This window comes from Oncorhynchus nerka, linkage group LG28, assembly GCF_034236695.1.
Source record: "Oncorhynchus nerka isolate Pitt River linkage group LG28, Oner_Uvic_2.0, whole genome shotgun sequence".
Taxonomy (NCBI): Eukaryota; Metazoa; Chordata; class Actinopteri; order Salmoniformes; family Salmonidae; genus Oncorhynchus; species Oncorhynchus nerka.
In genome coordinates, this window is record NC_088423.1 from 51553249 (window position 1) to 51576240 (window position 22992).

General features: G+C 42.6%; 1 protein-coding gene across 1 annotated transcript in view; it reads right to left on the reverse strand.

Annotated features, from left to right (window-relative positions):
- LOC115113396 (myopalladin-like) overlaps positions 1 to 22992 on the reverse strand; it is a 51657-nt gene that overhangs the window by 22018 nt on the left and 6647 nt on the right. Inside the window, 6 exon segments of the mRNA XM_029640980.2 lie at positions 3865 to 3888; positions 4152 to 4293; positions 4492 to 4584; positions 7471 to 7933; positions 9653 to 9701; positions 9919 to 10094. Of these exon segments, the coding sequence (XP_029496840.2) occupies positions 3865 to 3888; positions 4152 to 4293; positions 4492 to 4584; positions 7471 to 7933; positions 9653 to 9701; positions 9919 to 10094 (947 nt within the window).

The following is a 22992-nucleotide window of genomic DNA, read 5'->3' on the forward strand; positions in this document are numbered from 1 at the left end:
TGTGGGTTTGCACAACTGAAGAATTTCAGCAAAAACTGTCAGAAACCGTCTCAGGGAAAATCATCTGTGTGCTCGTCGTCTTCACCAGGGTTTTGACTTGACTGCAGTTTGGTGTTGTAACCAACTTCATTGGGCAAATGTTCACCTTCGATGTCCAGTGGCAAGCAGGAGAAGTGTGCTCTTCACGGATGAATCCCGGTGTCAACTGCACCGGACAGATGGCAGACATCGTGTATGGTGTTGTGAACAGAGTGCCCAAGGTAGCGGTGGGGTTATGTACGGGCAGGCATAAGTCACAGGCAACAAACATAATTGCATTTTATCGATAGCAGTTTGAATGCACAGAGATATCGTAACAAGATCCTGAGGCCCATTGTCGTGCCATTCATCCAGTGCCATCACACCGTGTTTCAGCACGGTCCCATGTTGCAAGGATCTGTACACAATTCATGGAAGTATTCAATGGCCTGCATTACTCACCAGACATGTCACCCATTGGGCATGTTTGGGATGCTCTGGATCAACGTGTACGACAGTGTTCCAGTTCCCGCCAATATCCAGCAACTTCGCACAGCCATTGAAGAGGAATGGGACAACATTCCACAGGCCACAATCAACAGCATGATTAACTATATGCTAAGGAAGTATGTCGCGCTGCATGAGGCAAATGGTGGTCACACCAGATACTGACTGGTTTTCTGATCCATGCCCATACTTTTTTTTTAAGGTATCTGTGATCAACATATGCACTGTTGAAGTCGGAAGTGTACATACACCTGCGCCAAATACATTTAAACTCAGTTTTTCACAATTCATGACATTTAATCCTAGTAAAAATTCCCTGTTTTAGGTCAGAATAATAGTAGAGAGAATTTATTTATTTCAGCTTTTATTTCTTTCATCACATTCCCAGTGGGTCAGAAGTTTACATACACTCAATTAGTATTTGGTAGCATTGCCTTTAAATGGTTTAACTGAAACGTTGTGGGTAGCCTTCCACAAGCTTCCCACAATAAGTTGAGTGAATGTTGTCCCATTCCTCCTGACAGAGCTGGTGTAACTGAGTCAGGTTTGTAGGCCGCCTTGCTCGCACGCGCTTTTTCAGTTCTGCCCACATATTTTCTATAAGATTGAGGTCAGGGCTTTGTGATGGCCACTCCAATACCTTGACTTTGTTGTCCTTAAGCCATTTTGCCACAACATTGGAAGTTTGCTTGGGGTCCATGTCCATTTGGAAGATCCATTTGTGACCAAGCTTTAACTTCCTGACTGATGTCTTGAGATGTTGCTTCAATATATCCACATAATTGTCCTTCCTCATGAAGCCATCTATTTTGTGAAGTGCACCAGTCCCTTCTGCAGTTAAACACCCCCACAACATGTTGCTGTCAACCCCGTGCTTCACGGTTGGGAGGTTGTTCTCCGGCTTGCAAGCCTCCCCCTTTTTCCTACAAACATAACGATGGTCATTACGGCCAAACAGTTTTATTTATTTCATCAGACCAGAGGACATTTCTCCAAAAAGTAAGATCTTTGTCCCCATGTGCAGTTGCAAACTGTAGTCTGGCTTTTTTTATGGTGGTTTTGGAGCAGTGGCTTCTTCCTTTCTGAGCAGCCTTTCAGGTTATATCAATATTGGTCTCGTTTAACTGTGGATATAGATACTTTTGTACCTGTTTCCTCCAGCACCTTCACAAGGTACTTTGCTGTTGTTCTGGGATTGATTTGCACTTTTTGCTCCAAAATATGTTAATCTCTAGGAGACATAACGAGACTCATTCCTGACCGGTATGACGTCTCTGTGGTCCCATGGTGTTTATACTTGTGTACTATTGTTTGTATAGATGAACGTGGTACCAGGCGTTTGGAAATTGCTCCCAAGGATGAACCAGACTTGTGGATGTCTACAATTTTTTGTCTGGGGTCTTGGCTGATTTCTTTTGATTTCCCCATGATGTCAAGCAAAGAGGCACTGAGTTTGAAGGTAGGCCTTGAAATACATCCACAGGTACACCTCCAATTGACTCAAATGATGTCAATTAACCTATCAGAAGCTTCTAAAGCCATGACATCATTTTCTGGAATTTTCCAAGCTGTTTAAAAATTAGTTTTAATGACTCCAACCTAAGTGTATGTAAACGTCTGACTTCAACTGTATACATGCGGATGACTCAACACTATACACGTCAGCTACTACAGCGACTAAAATGACTGTAATACTCAACAAAGAGCTGCAGTTAAGTTTGAGTGGGTGGCAAGGAATAAGTTAGCTGTAAATATTTCGAAAACTAAAAGCATTGTATTTGGAACAAAACACTCACTAAACCCTAAACTTCATCTAAATCTTGTAATAAATCATGTGTAAATTGAGCAAGTTGAGATGACTAAACTGCTTGGAGTAACACTAGATTGTAAACTGTCATGGTCAAAACATATTGATGCAGTAGTAGCTAAGATTGGGAGAAGTCTGTCACCAATAAAGCGATGCTCTGCCTTCTTAACAACACTATCAACAAGGCAGGTCCTACAGGCCCTAGTTTTGTCGCACCTTGACTAATGTTCAGTCGTGTGGTCAGGGGCCACAAAAAAGGACATAGGAAAATTGCAATTGGCTCAGAACAGGTTAACACGGCTGGCCCTTGGATGTACACAGAGAACTAATATTAATAATATGCATGTCAATCTCTCCTGGCTGAAAGTGGAGGTATTGACATGTTGAATGAACCAAGCTGTCTGTCAAAACTACTGGCACACAGCTCGGACATGCATGCATATGCCACAAGAGGTCTCTTCACAGTCCCCAAGTCCAGAACATACTATGGGAGGAACACAGTACTACATAGAGCCATGACTACATGGAACTCTTTTCCACATCAAGTAACTGACACAAGCAGTACAATTACATTTCAAAAACAGATAAACACTTTATGGAACAGCGGGGACTGTGAAGCAACACAAACATTTGGCACAGACACATGCATACACACACATACGATAACATACGCACTATACATACACATGGATTTAGTACTGTAGATATGTGGTAGTGGTGGAGTAGGGGCCTGAGGGCACACAGTGTGTTGTGGAATCTGTGAATGTATCGTAATGTTTTACATTTGTATAAACTGCCTTAATTTTGCTGGACCCCAGGAAGAGTAGCTGCTGCCCATAATAAATACAAATACAAAACTCAGTAAAATCTTTGAAATTGTTGCCTGTTACTTTTTGTATAGCAGCATGGTAGCTGTACTATGTAGCTGACCTACTGTATGTACGGTATATGTATAGTGAAAAATAAATACAGTAAGCCTCTGCATTGTAAAATATGTCTGCATTTCTATATACTGTATAATTATTGCTCAATAGATTGTCTTTTCTAAGATACAGAGAACTAATACGCATTCATAAAAATGCATATGCTGTAAGTGAGCTGTTTTCCCCAATGGCACAGCAGCTACATTTGCTTCCATTCACGAGTGCTTCCCTGCGTTTCAGACACTCTGAAAGGCTCTGTAACCATGATAGTTCAACAGACACAGGTTGTTAAGGTTCCTTATAAGGTTGAGTTTTAGGAGGAGAAGTAAACTGGTTTTTATGCAGAGGAGTTACAGAAGCTACAGCCCCAGCCAGATACTCTAAACATCTGGAAGGAGGAATGGTGTACACTGGTTCATAGAAAACATCAACTAAGCTACAGTAGGACTTTGACTTTCTGAGGCCATTGTATCTAATGCTTGTATATTGTGAATAAAATGTACATATCAGTAACACATAACACAAAATATTTTGATACATGCAGAAATATGCTGCATCTTAAGATTTTACAATTGTACCATGGCAGTCTCTCCTTTGCATAATACGTACCTGATTCATCCATGGACCGAGGCTCTAAAAATGAAGAAAATGCTAATATATATTTAATCGTATGAAATCAGAGCTTTCTGTTCTTCATGCAGCCTTCTAAAAAACTTCCTCGCAGTTTTTTTTATTTTGATACTTTAACAGTTTTCAAAATGCTTCCATTTATTAACTTCAAGTGAAAATGTACTAATAAACTAATACAAGAGAATTGAGGTAAATCACAGAACGTACCATAAGATTAATGTACATTATTCCGACACACAGTAAAGGAGGGAAGGTCTTGGTCTTACTCTTCTGCAGGATCCTGAAGTCAGGGGAGTCCTCTATGACAGTTCCTTCTCTGTACCAGTCCACCTTGGGGGAGGGGACTCCTTTTACACGGCACTCTAGCACCACCAGCTCGCTCTCTGATGCCAACAGGTCCTGCAGACTCTGAGGGGCCAAGTAGAGTGGACAGCCATCATAAGTTTATCATCACACACAAAACATGCAGTTTCTTAATTAAGTACATGAGCTTTAAAAATGTACCATATAAGACAATGTCATATTTTGTTCGAAGTTTGATGATGAAGTTGACATTGTACAGGTCTTCTAATTATTCATTGTGTGGATATAATATTAGCGGGGTACCTTTGTGAAAACAGGGGCAGCCATGATAGGCCTCCCGTCTAGACCTTGAGGATAGATGTCTGGACTTAGAGTATAGCTGTCTCCATTTAGGTTCTGAAAACAAAAGGATTTCATCAATTCAAGTGGAACTGACACCGTTTTAACTACTTTGCAGAAATGACATTAAACAAACACATAATCATACAAACACAATCATAATATTGGTCTAAAATATCAAATTCACATTTTGTGCTTCAAAACCAACTTTATAAGAGTTTAAAAAAAAAAGGTAATATTTGACAAATAAAATGTAATTGTAGCTAGTTAGCTATCTAGCAACTGGACGGATGTCAAGATATCACTAGGGGCCTCATAAGCATTCCGTACGCACAAAATATGCCCTAAAAAAACGCATGCACCAGTTTGCATTTATAAAAAACTGAATTTATCCTTCCGCAAACTTTAGACCATGCATATGCAGTTTCCATTGGCTCTAATAAATGGCTATTTTAATTTCATTGTTTTGATCTGAAAGTGAGCGCGGTTTATAACATACAGTAGAATTAAACAGGTGAACAGACAGTTGATCTTTTGCATTGAAGTGTGTAGGCTACCACTGTAGTTCAAAAATAAATCTAAGTAGACAATGTTTCAGAATTCGGGTGCAGTGCAGCATATGTGTTTGGAAAAAGTCGGCTAAATGCCAAACATTATTGAATTCAAACGATCTGTTAAAAGTTGATAACATTTTGCAATTGTTTTTGTCTATCAGAAACAGTCAAATACAAAAGGAAACGTTCTGCCAGAACCTCCAAAGACATTTGATCGCAAATTCGCAATTGCTATTTCATATAGATACTTTCTTGGTCTAATTCCATTACTTCTAAAGTATACACAGTTTTACAACTGGCTTGATTTATAATGGGAAACGTATGGCGAGTGCCAAGTTTATCAATCTCAATATTTTTGTGCATGTGCAGTGTTTTCAGGGGGCTCATTTATAACAGTTACGTATTTCACACTTAATATTTGAGTGCGTAATTTCTGAAAATACTGCTGTTTTTGGAGGTGATGGCAGAATGTTAAACTTTTGCAGGGACATTTGCTGTAGTCCTAGGCCATCTGACAGACAAAATATCTGTGGGATCCATTTCTGAAATGTCTGCACATGTGCACAAATATTGAGATAAATAAACTTGCCGCACGCCATACACACTTATGTTCTCCTTATAAATCAGACCTGCCATAAAACTATGTGAACGACGTGAACGAGCATTAAAACTCTTCCTGGAAAATGCCCTCCATTCACCATTTTAGAAAGTTGGGCCAATAACCGGAAGGTTGCTGGATCGAATCCCCGAGCTGACAAGGTAAATATCTGTCGTTCTGTCCCTGAGCAAGGCAGTGAACCCACTGTTCCCCGGGCGCCGAAGACGTGGATGACGATTAAGGCAGCCCTACGCACCTCTCTGATTCAGAGGGGTTGGGTTAAATGCGGAAGACGCATTTCAGTTGAATACATTCAGTTGGACAACTGACTAGGTGTCCCCCTGTCCTTATCCCTTTCATGTAAGAAATAACCTTTCAACCTGCAAACATTTCTCTCCGCCAACAAGAGGGGTGTGAACAGTTTGTGTCATGAACAGTGCTTGTGCCGATAAAAATCGACGTGCATGGGATGATCCGAATGCTGTAAGGGAGGCCTGAGTGAAAAGGTTTGGGAACCCCTGCTGTAGAGGTGTGCACAGAATGTCACTGCAAAATATCAAAACAAACTAAATGCACGCTGCCTCTAGAGCGAATGCCTGTGCATTCTGCAAGTGATTGTATATTCCAAAACAATTTAGGATAGTAGTAGTAGTAGGCTAAATGCTACAGCCCACACTTCTATGCGAAAGACTAATGGTTGTTCAATATTTAGTTTATCAACATTGGGTTTCTATGTCCTGCCTTGGTATAGGCTCTGATATTAAATAGGTAATGATGTCGCACAGCAATACTGTAGCCTACCCTTATGGTCAACTATTTTACATAAGATAGCTTTACTGTGTTGGCAATTTAAAAAAAATATTCTGCAGTAATTTATGCTGTGCTGGCAAGGATTGTGTCTATTTCTATAGGATAAAACAATAGCTAATTGTTGTCGACCTGTCAGCAGAACATTTGAATTCAACAATGTTTTGCATCAACCTTTCCTCCAACCTAAATATGGACTCCGTGAATTGTGAAACAATTGCAGTATTTATAGTAGCATACATATCGGCCTATTTCAATGTAGAAACGTCAACTGTTCACCTGTTAAATACGACTGTACATTATAGCATAAACCGCGCTACCTATGGGATTGCAAAACTTGAAATATACAGTAGCCTATCTATACTAGGCCAATTAAATGAGAGATGCGCATGGTAATTTGTTGTATGGCTACTTCAGGAATATGAACCCATCACGGCCACAAAATATGAGGAATTTACTCTGCAATGTTTGTGAAAATAAAATAAATAGATACATACGCACGGTTTACAAATGAGCCCTCTGGACTGGACAAGACTGACAAGTTTTTATTTGTTTCATTTATTTACTGCACTGTCTCTTATTTGCCCAAAGTTACAGCCACTTTCCCATTCATATTACTGTAGAATTTTCACAAATACTCTGAAAGGACTCTGTCATTTCCCAACATTTTATGAATGTATGAAAACATGAAGATTAGCATATCTACATGTGCTAGCTTGTCACACACAAAAAAAATGCATCATATTCTTCCTGAGGGTGTATATGAACAGAACTTAATACCATTTAATGTTACTAAATTGGTGTCAGTTCCACTTTAAGTATCCAAACACAAATACACATTATTGTCAAGTACTGTGTGGGTCTTGAATAAAGATTACTGAGCAGAAAGGAACTTTTTTGACACATGCAGTATTTCAGATATCATTCATTTACATTTAAATGTTTGCAGTATATTCAGGAGCCAGAGATTGAGAAGATTATTACCTCAGCTAGAGTCGTCTGTACGGCAGCAACCTGGGCAGGCAGTATAGAGGAGACCACCTGGGTCAGCGGTATTGCCGTGGTAGAGACTGTCTGTGTCGGTAATGGTGTGGACGTCACTGTGACCCGTGACTGTGTTGGCAGTGACAGAACTGACGCCGTGTCCACAGGCGGTAGATCTAGAGTAGAAACTACCTGGACAGGTAACTGTGCTGACATCTCCTGGGCAGGGACCAATGTAAACGCCACCTGGGTGGATGGTGCTGTTGTCACCTCCGTAACAGGAAGGACATTAGTAGCTACCTGGACAGGTACAGATGCAGTGACTACCTGGCTAGAAGGCAGTGAGGTGGCCTCCTGTGGCTGTTCTTCAGTGGCATTGGTTGCGTCATCCACACACAGAGACACAACACTGACCACTGGAGGTAAACATTGGGCACCCGGCTGAGCTCGGGTCCTCTGTAGTCTTTAGGTTTACAAGAGAAACAGGATACATTGTTACTAATCAGGTCCCACTGGGCTAAAATGATGTTTAAAGTGTTGGAAGTTACATACAGTTCCTTCAGGAAGAATTCATATACCCCTGGACTTATTCCACATTTTGTTGTGTTACAGCCTGAATTCAAAATGGATACAATTGTTGTTTATTTCTTCATCCATCTACACATAATACCCCATAATGACTAAATTAAAACAATTTGTGGAAATGTATTGAAAATGAAATACAGAGATATCTCATTTACATAAGTATTCACATCCCTGAGTCAATACTTTTGGCAGCAATTACAGCTGTGAGTCTTTCTGGGTAAGTCTCTAAGACCTGTCCACATCTGGATTGTTGTTGATCATTGCTAGAGAACCATTTTCAGGTCTTGCCATAGATTTTCAAGTAGATTTAAGTCAAAACTGTAACTTGGCCACTCAGGAACAATCAATGTATTGTAAGAAACTTCAGTGTGGATTTGGCCTTTTTTTTGTTTTTTGTAATTGTCCTGCTGAAAGGTTATTTAATCTCCCAGTGTCTGCTGGAAAGCAGACTGAACCAGGTTTTCCTCTAGGATTTTGCCTGTGCATAGCTCCATTTCTTTTTTATCCTGAAAAACTCCCCAGTCCTTAACAATTACAAGCATACCCATAACGTGATTCAGTCACCACTATGCTTGACAATATGGAGAGTGGTCCTCTATAATGTGTTGTATTGGATTTGCCCCAAACACCATACTTTGTTTTCAGGGCAAAAAGTGAATTGCTTTTTTGCAATAATACGTTAGTGCCTTTTTTGCCAACAAAGGCATGTTTTGGAATATTTTTTATTTTGTACAGGCTTCCTTCTTTTCACTCTGTCAATTAGGTTAGTACTGTGGAGTAAATACAATGTTGTTGAGCCATCCTCAGTTCTCCTATCACAGCCATTAAACACTAACTGTTTTGAAGTCACCATTGGCCTAATAGTAAAATCCCTGAGCGGTTTCCTTCCTCTACGGCAACTGAGTTAGGAAGGATGCCTGTATCTTTGTAGTGACTGGGTGAATTGATACATCCTCCAAAGTGTAATTAATAAATTCACCATGCTCAAAGGGATATTCAATGTTTGCTTTTTTTACCAATAGGTGCCCTTCTTTATGAGGCATTGGAATACCTCCCTGGTCTTAGTGGTCGAATCTGTTTGAAATTCATTGCTCGACTGAGTGGCCTTACAAATAATTTTATGTGTGGGGTACAAAGATGAGGTAGTCATTCAAAAATCATGTTAAACACTATTATTGCACACAGAGTGAGTCCATGCAACTTATTAAGTGACTTGTTAAGCACATTTTTACTCCTGAACTGATTTAGCTTGTCATAAACAAAGGGGTTGAATGCTTGGTGACTCAAGACATGTCAGCTTTTCATTTTATATTAATTTGTAAAAAAAAAATCTAAAAACATAATTCCACTTTGACATTATGGGGTACTGTGTGTAGGCCAGTGACACAAAATATCAATTTAATCCATTTTAAATGCAGGCTGTAACACAATTTTTTGGGGAAAAAGGTCAAGGGGCGTGAATACTTTCTAAAGGCACTGTATGAGCTACACTGAGAGGCCTGTTACATTGCAGAATGTAAACCTTTGAGCTTGCTTTTACTACCCAATGAAATGTTTTCCAATTATATTTTGAGTAGAGGAAGAGTAGAGTACTCACTGTGCAAGTTCAGAATGTTGTTCCCCCTCCGAATCTGTAGAGGAGGCACCTGTATAAAATATAAAAGAGGGTAATATGCAGCACACTAGTAGGGATGATCTTAGTATGATTGTCTATATTAATGTTTTAACTTCAAATTAAACACTTGTACCAGAGGAGATACTAATTAAATAGCAGTAATACTTTTTAGGTTGTATAGTAAGTATTTATGTGACGATGTGCTCTAGATGGGTCACTTGACTTGAAGGTCGAAACTCAATGGTCACCTTTGACGTAGATTTCTGCAGATGTCGAGTCTGTGCCGTAGAAGTTGGATGCAAAGCAAGAGTACCGCCCTGTGTCTTCCTCGAATGCCTCGGCAATGGTCAGAGAGTGCAACTCGCCGTTGTTGATGATCTGAATGTCAGGGCAGTTCTCCAGCTCCTTCCCCTCACAAAACCACCTGGAAAGCCACACAATACATATGCTCCTTTTAGTGTCATTACATTAGCTATTCAGCCCATTGTGCGTAATCGCTGTATAACATCTAACTGCTTCCAACTTCAAAATATACACAGAGTGTACAAAACAGTAGGAACACAGAGTCGCACCCCCTTTCGACTGCAATGCTTCCCAGAGTTGTGTCAAGTTGGCTGGATGTCCTAGGGTGGTGGATCATTCCCAATACACACGGGAAACTGTTGAGCGTGAAAAACCCAGCAGCGTTGCAGTTCTTGACACACTCAGACTGGTGCGCCTGGCGCCTAATACCATACCCAATTCAAAGGCACTTAAAACTTTGGTCTTGCCCGTTCACCCTCTGAATGGCACAAATACAAAATCCATGTCTCAATTGTCTCAAAGCTTAAAAATCCTTCTTTAACCTGTCTCCTAAAAAATATCTACAGTGATTCAAGTGGATTTAACAGGTGGCATCAATAAGGGATCATAGCTGGATTCACCTGGTCAGTCTGTCAGGGAAAAAGAGCAGGTGTTCCTAATATTTTGTACACTCAGTGTAAGTTAAATGAAGATCAAGTTGAGTTGACATATATATTTTCTGTATTGGCAACTCTCTTCCAGTCATAACTCATTCGTGTATGTGGTGAGTGTCTTGACCCAGCTCCCTCCCATTACGTATGTTTGGTCAATGACAAGTAAGTGTGGCTACAATCAGGTCAGGGGAAGAAGTTCTGGTAAGCACTCTTACACTGTAAAACAAGCCGCAACCACCACACCACCTTACCATGCCAAATGAGCCCTTAGTTACCACTTGCTATATGCCAATAGTGATCGATGTAAAATCTAAATGAATAATGTTCTGAAGATGAAAAATATACACTACTGTTATATACCTGACTGTGACTAGTTTAAAACCACCTCAACTAACGTCACGATTTTCTATAAATACCCCCAAAAGTTTACAGATTTGATAGAGCAAAAGTATTTCTAGTTTTGTATTCTCTACTACAATATTCAGTTAAAGATGTTCAAGTATGAATTTACATGAAGTTGTCTTTCAGGCTTCGTGTAAAATAATGGCTAGTATTTCCAGTATGACATCAATGGAGTCCTTGATCTGCTAGAATGGCAACTCCATAAAGACACTTGTTAAATCAGAGATGATTTAACGGCCAAATACTAAACCTATATTATTGTACTAACTGGTATCCTCTGTACTAAAAAGCCGACCAGCCACCATGTCTCTGTACTGTAGATCTATTTTGGGAGGATGAGGCAATGATGCAGTGTAAAATATATCAGATAGACATGTAGACAAGAGTGTCTACGCGATCTCTTAGCAGAGTTCACCAGACATATATATAAGTCAGCTACAAAGCCTTCAGACAGCTATGGGCCTAAACGATCCAGCATGAATGAATGTTCTGCATACACAGAAAAATACAAAATTAAGTTGAGACTATGCAGTCAAATATAAATAATCATTGTTACAGAATCCCCCTGCCGAGAGCGCTGTGGGACTACTTTTTAGCGTTTGTGTTATTGTTTATGTCTGACTGGAGCTGTGCGGTCTGACTCTCACCCATCCTTTCCCTTTCTCCCCCTCCGGTGAGAGATCGACATCTCCTCCAGCTCATGCCTTCAGCCAAATCAGACAATAGCCATGTGTCTCAACACTGTGCACGCTCTAGCTATGCAGTCTCTCCAGGCCCTGATTGGCTAGCCAGCCTGACCCACACTCTCCAAGGGTGTAAATAATACCTGAACGGTGTTATTCCAGTCTGTGAGTGTGGGAAGACAAACTCAGCAAAAAAAAAAGAAACGTCCTCTCACTGTCAACTGCTTTTATTTTCAGCAAACTTAACATGTGTACATATTTGTATGAACATAACAAGATTCAACAACTGAGATATAAACTGAACAAGTACCACAGACATGTGGTAACAGTAACAGTCAGAATCTGGTGTGGCCACCAGCTGCATTAAGTACTGCAGTGCATCTCCTCCTCATGGACTGCACCTGATTTGCCAGTTCTTGCTGTAAGAGGTTACCCCACTCTTCTACCAAGGCACCTGCAAGTTCCCAGACATTTCTGGGGGGGAATGGCACCTGCCCTCACCCTCCGATCCAACAGGTCCCAGACGTGCTCAATGGGATTGAGATCCGGGCTGTTCGCCTGCCATGGCAGAACACTGACATTCCTGTCTTGCAGGAAATCACGCACAGAACGAGCAGTATTGCTGATGGCATTGTCATGCTGGGGGGTCATGTCAGGATGAGGGAGGGAGGAGGATGTCTTCCCTGTAAGGCACAGCATGGAGATTGCCTGCAATGACAACAAGCTCAGTCCGATGATGCTGTGACACACTGCCCGAGACCATGACAGACCCTCCACCTCCAAATCAATCCCGCTTCAGAGTACAGGCCTCGGTGTAATGCTCATTCCTTCGACGATAAATGTGAATCCGTCAATCACCCCTGGTGAGACAAAACCGCAACTCGTCAGTGACGAGCACTTTTTGCCAGTCCTGTCTGGTCCAGCGATGATGGGTTTGTGCCCCCATTGTTACCGGTGATGTCTGGTGAGGACCTGCCTTACTGCGAGGACGATCAGCTGTCCGTCCAGTTTCCGTGTAGCGCTGTCTTAGGCGTCTCACAGTACGGACATTGCAATTTATTGCCCTGGTCACATCTGTAGTCCTCATGCCTCCTTGCAGCATGCCTAAAGCACATTCACACAGATGAGCAGGGACCCTGGGCAACTTTTTTTTGGTGTTTTTCAGTGTCAGTAGAAAGGCCTCTTTAGTGACCTAAGTTTTCATAACTGTAACCTTAATTGCCTACCGTCTGTAAGCTGTTAGTGTCTTAACGACCGTTCCACAGGTGCATGTTCATTAATTGTTTATGGTTCATTGAACAAGCATGGTAAACAGTGTTTAATTTTTTTACAATGAAGATATAAGTTATTTGGATTTTTACGAATGATCTTTGAACGACAGGGTCCTGAAAAAGGGACGTTTCTTTTCTTGCTGAGTTTATGTGCATGGGATGCGTGACTACAAAAACCATCCCCATGTACATCTCCATGTTTATCTTCTCCTGTGTGTGTTAACTCTTGGGCTGCTTTATTCCCCTCTAACCAGGGCCAGTGTCAGTGAGTCACAGACCAGTAAAATACATAGAGACGGGTTGCTCTCTCTCACTCAATATTGGACAAAGTTTCAAATCAAACAAATCAGAATGCAATACACAGTATAAGCGGAGGATGTTCTGAATCCTTTTCTAGGATTGCAAGTCTGCTTCCCAATCTCTAACAAACCAGCGAGCCTATCAGAAGGATTTGCTGGATAGTTCAGCAAATGTTTGAGTTTATTCCAAGGGGAGGTGGTCCTCTTTGGTGTGCCCCCTAGAGAAGATCTAAAATCCCAATTGAGATTCTTATCAAGAAAGAGGACCCAGTGTCCAAAATATCCCTGATGCAATCACCCACTTTACTCCTGATGTGTGGCTGATACTTGGTCGCAATGTACATATAGGAGACATCACTGGAATGTACTGCCTAAGGTCCATCTGGCAAAGCATGTCAGTTCTAATGAGTAAGGGTCTAATTTGAAAGTATGAGTAGTAGAGTAGCTGGCTAATCTCTATGTAGACTGCCTGGCTGCTGCACCTGTCAAGGCTATTTTCCCTCCAGACTCCCGCCCTAGAGAGGAAAGCCCCCCCCCCCAGAACGTCCCAAAGCCTAGGAAGGCTATGACTGGGTGTCTCAATTGCATACACACAATATTAAACAGACTGAGAATATGCTCAATACCATTCCCTGACACACCAGAGCTACTAAATCCTAGGAGGTGATACAGAGACACTTAAAGCTAGAATCCTTCATTGAAACAATAACAAAGCGGCCACCCTGCCTGTGTTTTGGTCAAAAGTGGAGGCAGGGGCCTGGAGAAATGTAACCACTTTCAAATGAATAGACATATATGGATGCAAGGACTGACCATCCATGATCTCTAAATGATAGTTGTAACCATGTTTTGAGGCGATACAGTGTTTGTTTACATTTACATAGTTCAAAAACATTGTAATAAAAAAAGCTTGTATTTTGGGTTCTGATGGGGTACGACAGTTGAACTGAGCTCATGAGGCATTTATAAGATATATCAGTGGGTATATATATATAATTAATTTACAAGTCAAAAATGGATGTAGCAACTAAGGATTCTAGTTTTAATACTGAGTGAACGTAACCACCGACATCAAGAACAAACCCAAGTTAACACACCAACTGACAGATAGCAACTGTGTGCAGTGCCAAGCTCTAACAAAATTACATGACACATCATATGAAATACTAAGCGAAGAGGCAAAAGCTCCTTAATATATTGATAATGATAAAACATCTAGCGTGGAGAGTGAGCAAAACATGAACTCATACACAAGCACAATACACTGACAATCTATAGAGCCTTAATACATTGACACAATACAAATAAATCAGACAACATAACAGCACTAAGAACTGACGTAAAACACAATATAACATTTCAAATACACACCTACCATATCAACTGTTTTACCAAATCCTACTTTAACGTTTCTAACAACTCAGCCAATTCCATTCCACCACAAGACACTAATGTGCCCAGTGCCACTGCCAGTTCCAAAATGGTGGAGAGAAACATCAGTGACCGGAGCGTGTCAGTAGGTTAGCATCGTCTAGTGAGACCTTCAGCTGGCCCCCGCTTATTCTGACCGCTCAGGTGACCTCTCTCTGTCTATCAATTCAAGCAGGAATCTTTGCACAACGGTTCAAACTAGTACACCACATTCTGTTACTGTTATTTCTTGGCAAATAGGCCACAATCTGTGTTCAGATATTTCAGAATATTATTGTGAGCTGATAAAAACCCACGGGCATTTAGAGTGCTGCACACAAACACTGCAATGATCTAATGTTACAAGACATAAAACAGAACACACGGCACTTTGTCAGCTGTTTGCTAAAATCACCCGTCAAACATGCAGATCTCCCTTGACGTCTTAGAAAACTGAAAACTTTGTCTTGACTATCCCACACAGAGCATTGTCACAATCGACATATCTTATGACAAACACAGTGACAGTTGTATTGTCTAACTAATAGCTGATCTATACTTAGGAATTGTGACACTTCTCTGAGTTTACTGTACCCTCTCACTAAAAGTACTGGAGTCCATGGGTATCAGTATGTAAATACCAGCTCAGTATCATGAATACACAGAGGCATATCTGAATATTTGCAAATTCAAGCCCAAACAAGCAAATATTACCCTGAGATCATTTACAAAATACCTGTAAAAACAGATGTTCTTACTGGCCTTCTGTTCTTTGAAACAAAAGAAAGCTACACATTTCAAAATGTGTTTAACTGGTGTTCATATTAGACAGTGTCAACAACATTCTGAATATCTTAAATGTCTCACTTTGCATCTTATTGCTCACTCACCCTTGATTCTTGCACTTCTTTCATATGTCAATTTAGATTGGGCTCCCGAGTGGCACAGTGGTCCAAGATACTGCATCCCAAGACACTGCATCCCAGTACAAGAGGCGTCACTGCAGTACCTGGTTCGCATCCAGGCTGCATCACATCCGGCCGTGATTGGGAGTCCCATAGGGTGGCACACAATTGGCACAGCGTCGTCCGGGTTTGGCCGGGGTAGGCTGTCATTGTAAATATGAATTTGTTCTTAACCTGACTTGCCGAGTTAAATTATTATTATTTATTTTTTTAAATAATGTTTTCAACAGTAAAATAATCCATTGATCATCCCTGAGATGTTTCTACAACTTGATTGGAGTCCACCTGTGGGTAATTCAATTGATTGGACATAATTTGGAAAGGCACACACCTGTCTATATTAGGTCCCACAGCATGTCAGAGCAAAAAACATGCCATGAGGTTGAAGGAATTGTCTGTAGAGCTCGTAGACAGGATTGTGTCAAGGCACAGATCTGGGGAAGGGTACCAAGACATGTCTGCAGCATTGAAGGTTCCCAAGAACACAGTGGCCTCCATCATTCTTAAATGGAAGAAGTAAGCAATCGGGGGAGAAGGGCCTTGGTCAGTGAGGTGACCAAGAAACCAATGGTCACTCTGAAAAAGCTCCAGGGTTCCTCTGTGGAGTTGGGAGAACCTTCCAGAAGGATAACCATCTCTGTAGCACTCTACCAATCAGGCCTTTATGGTAGAGTGGCCAGATGGAAGCCACTCTTCAGTAAAAGGCACATGACCGCCTGCTTGGAGTTTGCCAAAAGGCACCTAAAGGACTCTCTTGATGAAACCAAGTTTGAACTCCTTGGCCTGAATGCCAAGCGTCACATCTGGAGGAAACCTGGCACCATCCCTACGGTGAAGCATGGTGGTGTCAGCATCATGCTGTGGGGATGTTTTCAGCGGCAGGGACTGGGAGACTAGTCAGAATCGAGGGAAGGATGAACAGAGCAAAGTTACAGAGATCCTTGATGAAAACCTGCTCCAGAACACTCAGGACCTCAGACTGGGGCGAAGGTTCACCTTCCAACAGGACAATGACACTAAGCACACAGCCAAGACAATGCAGGAGGGGCTTCGGGACAAGTCTCTGAATGTCCTTGAGTGGCCCAGCCACAGCCCAGACTTGAACCCGATCGAACATCTCTGGAGAGACCTGAAAATAGCTGTGCAGCAACACTCCTTATCCAACCTGGCAGAGCTTGAGAGGATCTGTAGAGAAGAATGGGAGAAACTCCCCAAATAAAGGTGTGCCAAGCTTGAAGCATCATACCGAAGACTCAAGACTGTAATTGCTGCCAAAGGTGTTTCAACAAATTACTGCTTAAAGGGTCTGAATTCTTATGTAAATGTGATATTTCCATTCATTTTAAAACCTGTTTTTGCCTAGTCATTATGGGGTATTGTATGTAGATTGATGAGGGGAAAAACGTTTTAATCAATTTCAGAATAAGGCTGTAACGTAACAAAATGTAGAAAAAGTAAAGGGGTCTGAATACTTTCCGAATGCACTGTATACTCCACTGCTTTGATTGGTGTAACGTTAGCTAGAAACCACAAGTGTCTACCCAGATAAGAAAAAGGCACCCGCGAACGAAAATACAAGGAACTTATAGTTGCATGTAATTTGCACCTGCATGATCATGAGCAAAGTCATTCTAGCCAATCATTTCACTTCCCCTGTGAGAACCATGGGTATGGGCTGATTTGGCTTTGCTGTACCACAACCAAAACCTGCCAGCAAGCCTACCTACCAAAAAAAAAGTAAAGATACCAGAATAGAAAATTACATTAGTAAAAGTTAGTCACCCAGTAAAATACTACTTGAGTAAAAGTTAAAAGTATATGGGTTTAAATATACTTAAGTATCAATAGTAAATGTAATTGCTAAAATATACTTAAGTATAAAAAGTAAAAGTATGAATAATTTAAAATGTCTAATACTAAGCAAACGAGAAGGCACCATGTTTTCATGTCAACAGGAAGTATTATTAAAGAGATGCTTTACATTGAAATACAGACAGATATGTCGTAGTCCCAGAGTTAATGATCCAAGGTCAGTTTTGCTTAATCAAGCTCTCTCTCTATCCATCTTTCTCGTCTGCAGGTATGTTTTGATGTGAGAGAGGAAGCCAGTCCCATCAGCGCCACCTCACCCGCTCTTAAAATAGCCTTGAGCCCCCAGTTGGCCTGAAGGTTGGTTAGGAGACACCGCAATTGTGATGAACTGAGAGAATATTAGGGTAGCACTGTAATTCATTAATCACATGCTGTCTGCCTCTGTTCTTACCTCTTTCGCTTTCTGTCTTCTACACCTATCTCCCCACCTCGTCTTTCTTCCTCATTTTATAGGTTCATTGAAGTACAGATTGAATGTGTATTTATAATATAATATTACAATTATCATGATTATAATGCATGTATTATGTATTTATAACACCTGGATAATGAACTTCTTTCAATAAAGCGTTTCACGTTCTCCACTGGTTGAAATTAAGCATCTCATTGAAATACTACACCTATCCAGTGTCCTCAGATTAATGCAGATGAAGGAAGTTAGATATGCATAGGTTTTCTTTTCTGTATATATGAATTACAAATCAGCCTTTACTTAAATCTTGTTTCTAGTCTATTGCATAGTTATAATATGTAATCATTGATGTCCCAGGAGCAGGAGTGGTAAACACAGTTGAAGTGTATAATTGTAATATATACATGCAGACACAGCATCATTCAAATAATGATAATAACTACAGTACATGTATATTGGACTTGCATCCTAGGCACAATAAAGTTATTATTTCTACTCTATCCATAGGCTTCATTAATGCCATTCAGATTTGAAGTTGATACAACAACTATGATAGCTGAGGTTCATAGATCGGCTACATACTGTAGCTAGCTACACATCCATAGTAATACAGTTATTTTTATCCCCCACTACACAATAAGCAAGTAAATAGTTAGCTAGCTATGTTACTTCAGCTGCATTGCAAGGCAAGCTCACACAATTGTACATTCAATTTGCAGTAAATGCTTTAGCTAGCTAGATTCTATTCATCCACTGTTTCACAATACGACAGCCTGGTTTGCTGGTTTTCTCAGGAGCCCCTAAAACATGAAACAACACGAATTATGAATTCATTCTCCTGTCATAACACTAGCTAGCTAGCTGGTTAATGTTAGCTAGTCAGCTAACTTGCTAAATAGCGATTTTCGTAAATTACCTTTATGACAAAAAAATATGCACAAACGTTTGTCTCTATATTAACGAACATACTCCTCTCAAATGTAAATGTTTTGCTTGACTCGTTATGATGTTATAACTACTTACATTTGATTCCACCGTAATGTTTTGTCAGCCATCTTCACCCAGGGACGGGGGTCAAATTCGTCATTGGAACCACTCGATATGACATTTACATTTACATTTAAGTCATTTAGCAGACGCTCTTATCCAGAGCGACTTACAAATTGGTGCATTCACCTTATGACATCCAGTGGAACAGTAGTGCATCTAAATCTTTTAAGGGGGGTGAGAGGGATTACTTTATCCTATCCTAGGTATTCCTTAAAGAGGTGGGGTTTCAGGTGTCTCCGGAAGGTGGTGATTGACTCCGCTGTCCTGGCGTCGTGAGGGAGTTTGTTCCACCATTGGGGGCCAGAGCAGCGAACAGTTTTGACTGGGCTGAGCGGGAACTGTACTTCCTCAGTGGTAGGGAGGCGAGCAGGCCAGAGGTGGATGAACGCAGTGCCCTTGTTTGGGTGTAGGGCCTGATCAGAGCCTGGAGGTACTGAGGTGCCGTTCCCCTCACAGCTCCGTAGGCAAGCACCATGGTCTTGTAGCGGATGCGAGCTTCAACTGGAAGCCAGTGGAGAGAGCGGAGGAGCGGGGTGACGTGAGAGAACTTGGGAAGGTTGAACACCAGACGGGCTGCGGCGTTCTGGATGAATTGTAGGGGTTTAATGGCACAGGCAGGGAGCCCAGCCAACAGCGAGTTGCAGTAATCCAGACGGAGATGACGAGTGCCTGGATTAGGACCTGCGCCGCTTCCTGTGTGAGGCAGGGTCGTACTCTGCGGATGTTGTAGAGCATGAACCTACAGGAACGGGCCACCGCCTTGATGTTAGTTGAGAACGACAGGGTGTTGTCCAGGATCACGCCAAGGTTCTTAGCGCTCTGGGAGGAGGACACAATGGAGTTGTCAACCGTGATGGCGAGATCATGGAACGGGCAGTCCTTCCCCGGGAGGAAGAGCAGCTCCGTCTTGCCGAGGTTCAGCTTGAGGTGGTGATCCGTCATCCACACTGATATGTCTGCCAGACATGCAGAGATGCGATTCGCCACCTGATCATCAGAAGGGGGAAAGGAGAAGATGAATTGTGTGTCGTCTGCATAGCAATGATAGGAGAGACCATGTGAGGTTATGACAGAGCCAAGTGACTTGGTGTATAGCGAGAATAGGAGAGGGCCTAGAACAGAGCCCTGGGGGACACCAGTGGTGAGAGCACGTGGTGTGGAGACGGATTCTCGCCACGCCACCTGGTAGGAGCGACCTGTCAGGTAGGACGCAATCCAAGCGTGGGCCGCGCCGGAGATGCCCAACTCGGAGAGGGTGGAGAGGAGGATCTGATGGTTCACAGTATCGAAGGCAGCCGATAGGTCTAGAAGGATGAGAGCAGAGGAGAGAGAGTTAGCTTTAGCAGTGCGGAGCGCCTCCGTGATACAGAGAAGAGCAGTCTCAGTTGAATGACTAGTCTTGAAACCTGACTGATTTGGATCAAGAAGGTCATTCTGAGAGAGATAGCGGGAGAGCTGGCCAAGGACGGCACGTTCAAGAGTTTTGGAGAGAAAAGAAAGAAGGGATACTGGTCTGTAGTTGTTGACATCGGAGGGATCGAGTGTAGGTTTTTTCAGAAGGGGTGCAACTCTCGCTCTCTTGAAGACAGAAGGGACGTAGCCAGCGGTCAGGGATGAGTTGATGAGCGAGGTGAGGTAAGGGAGAAGGTCTCCGGAAATGGTCTGGAGAAGAGAGGAGGGGATAGGGTCAAGCGGGCAGGTTGTTGGCCGGCCGGCCGTCACAAGACGCGAGATTTCATCTGGAGAGAGGGGGGAGAAAGAGGTCAGAGCACAGGGTAGGGCAGTGTGAGCAGAACCAGCGGTGTCGTTTGACTTAGCAAACGAGGATCGGATGTCGTCGACCTTCTTTTCAAAATGGTTGACGAAGTCATCTGCAGAGAGGAGGAGGGGGGGGAGGGGAGGAGGATTCAGGAGGGAGGAGAAGGTTGCAAAGAGCTTCCTAGGGTTAGAGGCAGATGCTTGGAATTTAGAGTGGTAGAAAGTGGCTTTAGCAGCAGAGAGAGAAGAGGAAAATGCAGAGAGGAGGGAGTGAAAGGATGTCAGGTCCGCAGGGAGGCGAGTTTTCCTCCATTTCCGCTCGGCTGCCCGGAGCCCTGTTCTGTGAGCTCGCAATGAGTCGTTGAGCCACGGAGCGGGAGGGGAGGACCGAGCCGGCCTGGAGGATAGGGGACATAGAGAGTCAAAGGATGCAGAAAGGGAGGAGAGGAGGGTTGAGGAGGCAGAATCAGGAGATAGGTTGGAGAAGGTTTGAGCAGAGGAAGAGATGATAGGATGGAAGAGGAGAGAGTAGCGGGGGGGGAGAGAGAGCGAAGGTTGGGACGGCGCGATACCATCCGAGTAGGGGCAGTGTGGGAAGTGTTGGATGAGAGCGAGAGGGAGAAGGATACAAGGTAGTGGTCGGAGACTTGGAGGGAGTTGCAATGAGGTTAGTGGAAGAACAGCATCTAGTAAAGATGAGGTCGAGCGTATTTCCTGCCTTGTGAGTAGGGGGAAGGTGAGAGGGTGAGGTCAAAAGAGGAGAGGAGTGGAAAGAAGGAGGCAGAGAGGAATGAGTCAAAGGTAGACGTGGGGAGGTTAAAGTCGCCCAGAACTGTGAGAGGTGAGCCGTCCTCAGGAAAGGAGCTTATCAAGGCATCAAGCTCATTGGTGAACTCTCCGAGGAACCTGGAGGGCGATAAATGATAAGGATGTTAAGCTTGAAAGGGCTGGTAACTGTGACAGCATGGAATTCAAAGGAGGCGATAGACAGATGGGTAAGGGGAGAAAGAGAGAATGACCACTTGGGAGAGATGAGGATCCCGGTGCCACCACCCCGCTGACCAGAAGCTCTCGGGGTGTGCGAGAACACGTGGGCAGACGAAGAGAGAGCAGTAGGAGTAGCAGTGTTGTCTGTGGTGATCCATGTTTCCGTCAGTGCCAAGAAGTCGAGGGACTGGAGGGAGGCATAGGCTGAGATGAACTCTGCCTTGTTGGCCGCAGATCGGCAGTTCCAGAGGCTACCGGAGACCTGGAACTCCACGTGGGTCGTGCGCGCTGGGACCACCAGATTAGGGTGGCCGCGGCCACGCGGTGTGGAGCGTTTGTATGGTCTGTGCAGAGAGGAGAGAACAGGGATAGACAGACACATAGTTGACAGGCTACACAAGAGGCTACGCTAATGCAAAGGAGATTGGAATGACAAGTGGACTACACGTCTCGAGTGTTCAGAAAGTTAAGCTTACGTAGCAAGAATCTTATTGACTAAAATGATTAAAATGATACAGTACTGCTGAAGTAGGCTAGCTGGCAGAGGCTGCGTTGTTGACTATGTAGGCTAGCTGGCAGTGTCTGCGTTGTTGACACTACACTAATCAAGTCGTTCCGTTGAGTGTAATGGTTTCTACTGTGCTACTGTGCTGCTATTCGGGGCTAGCTGGCTAGCTAGCAGTGTTGATTTACGTTACGTTGCGTTAAAAGAACGACAATAGCTGGCTAGCTAACCTAGGAAATCGCTCAAGACTACACAATTATCTTTGATACAAAGACGGCTATGTAGCTAGCTATGTAGCTAGCTACGATCAAACAAATCAAGCCGTTGTACTGTAATGAAATGATTGGTCAAATAAAAACCTTTGGACCCAAATGCATAATGAGTGCTCTATCTCCCCTTTGTGGTGGTCTGGAGCAATGAAGCCACGACACTGGGTACCTCTAAGTCCCGCGGTGTAAGCTTGCAACTTTTAAAAGGAGGAACCACTGTGTGTATGTGTGTGTGTATGAATGTGTGTGTATATATATATATATATATATATATATATATATATATATATATATATATATATACACGTGTGTGTGTGTGCGTGCGTGCGTGCGTGCGTGCGTGCATATATATATATACACACACAGTGGTTCCTCCTTTAAAAGTTGCAAGCTTACACCGCGGGACTTAGTACCTTAGGTACCCAGTGTCAAACTAAGCACACACATGCTTAGTTTGTAAATTATGTCTGGGTGTTGGAGCGT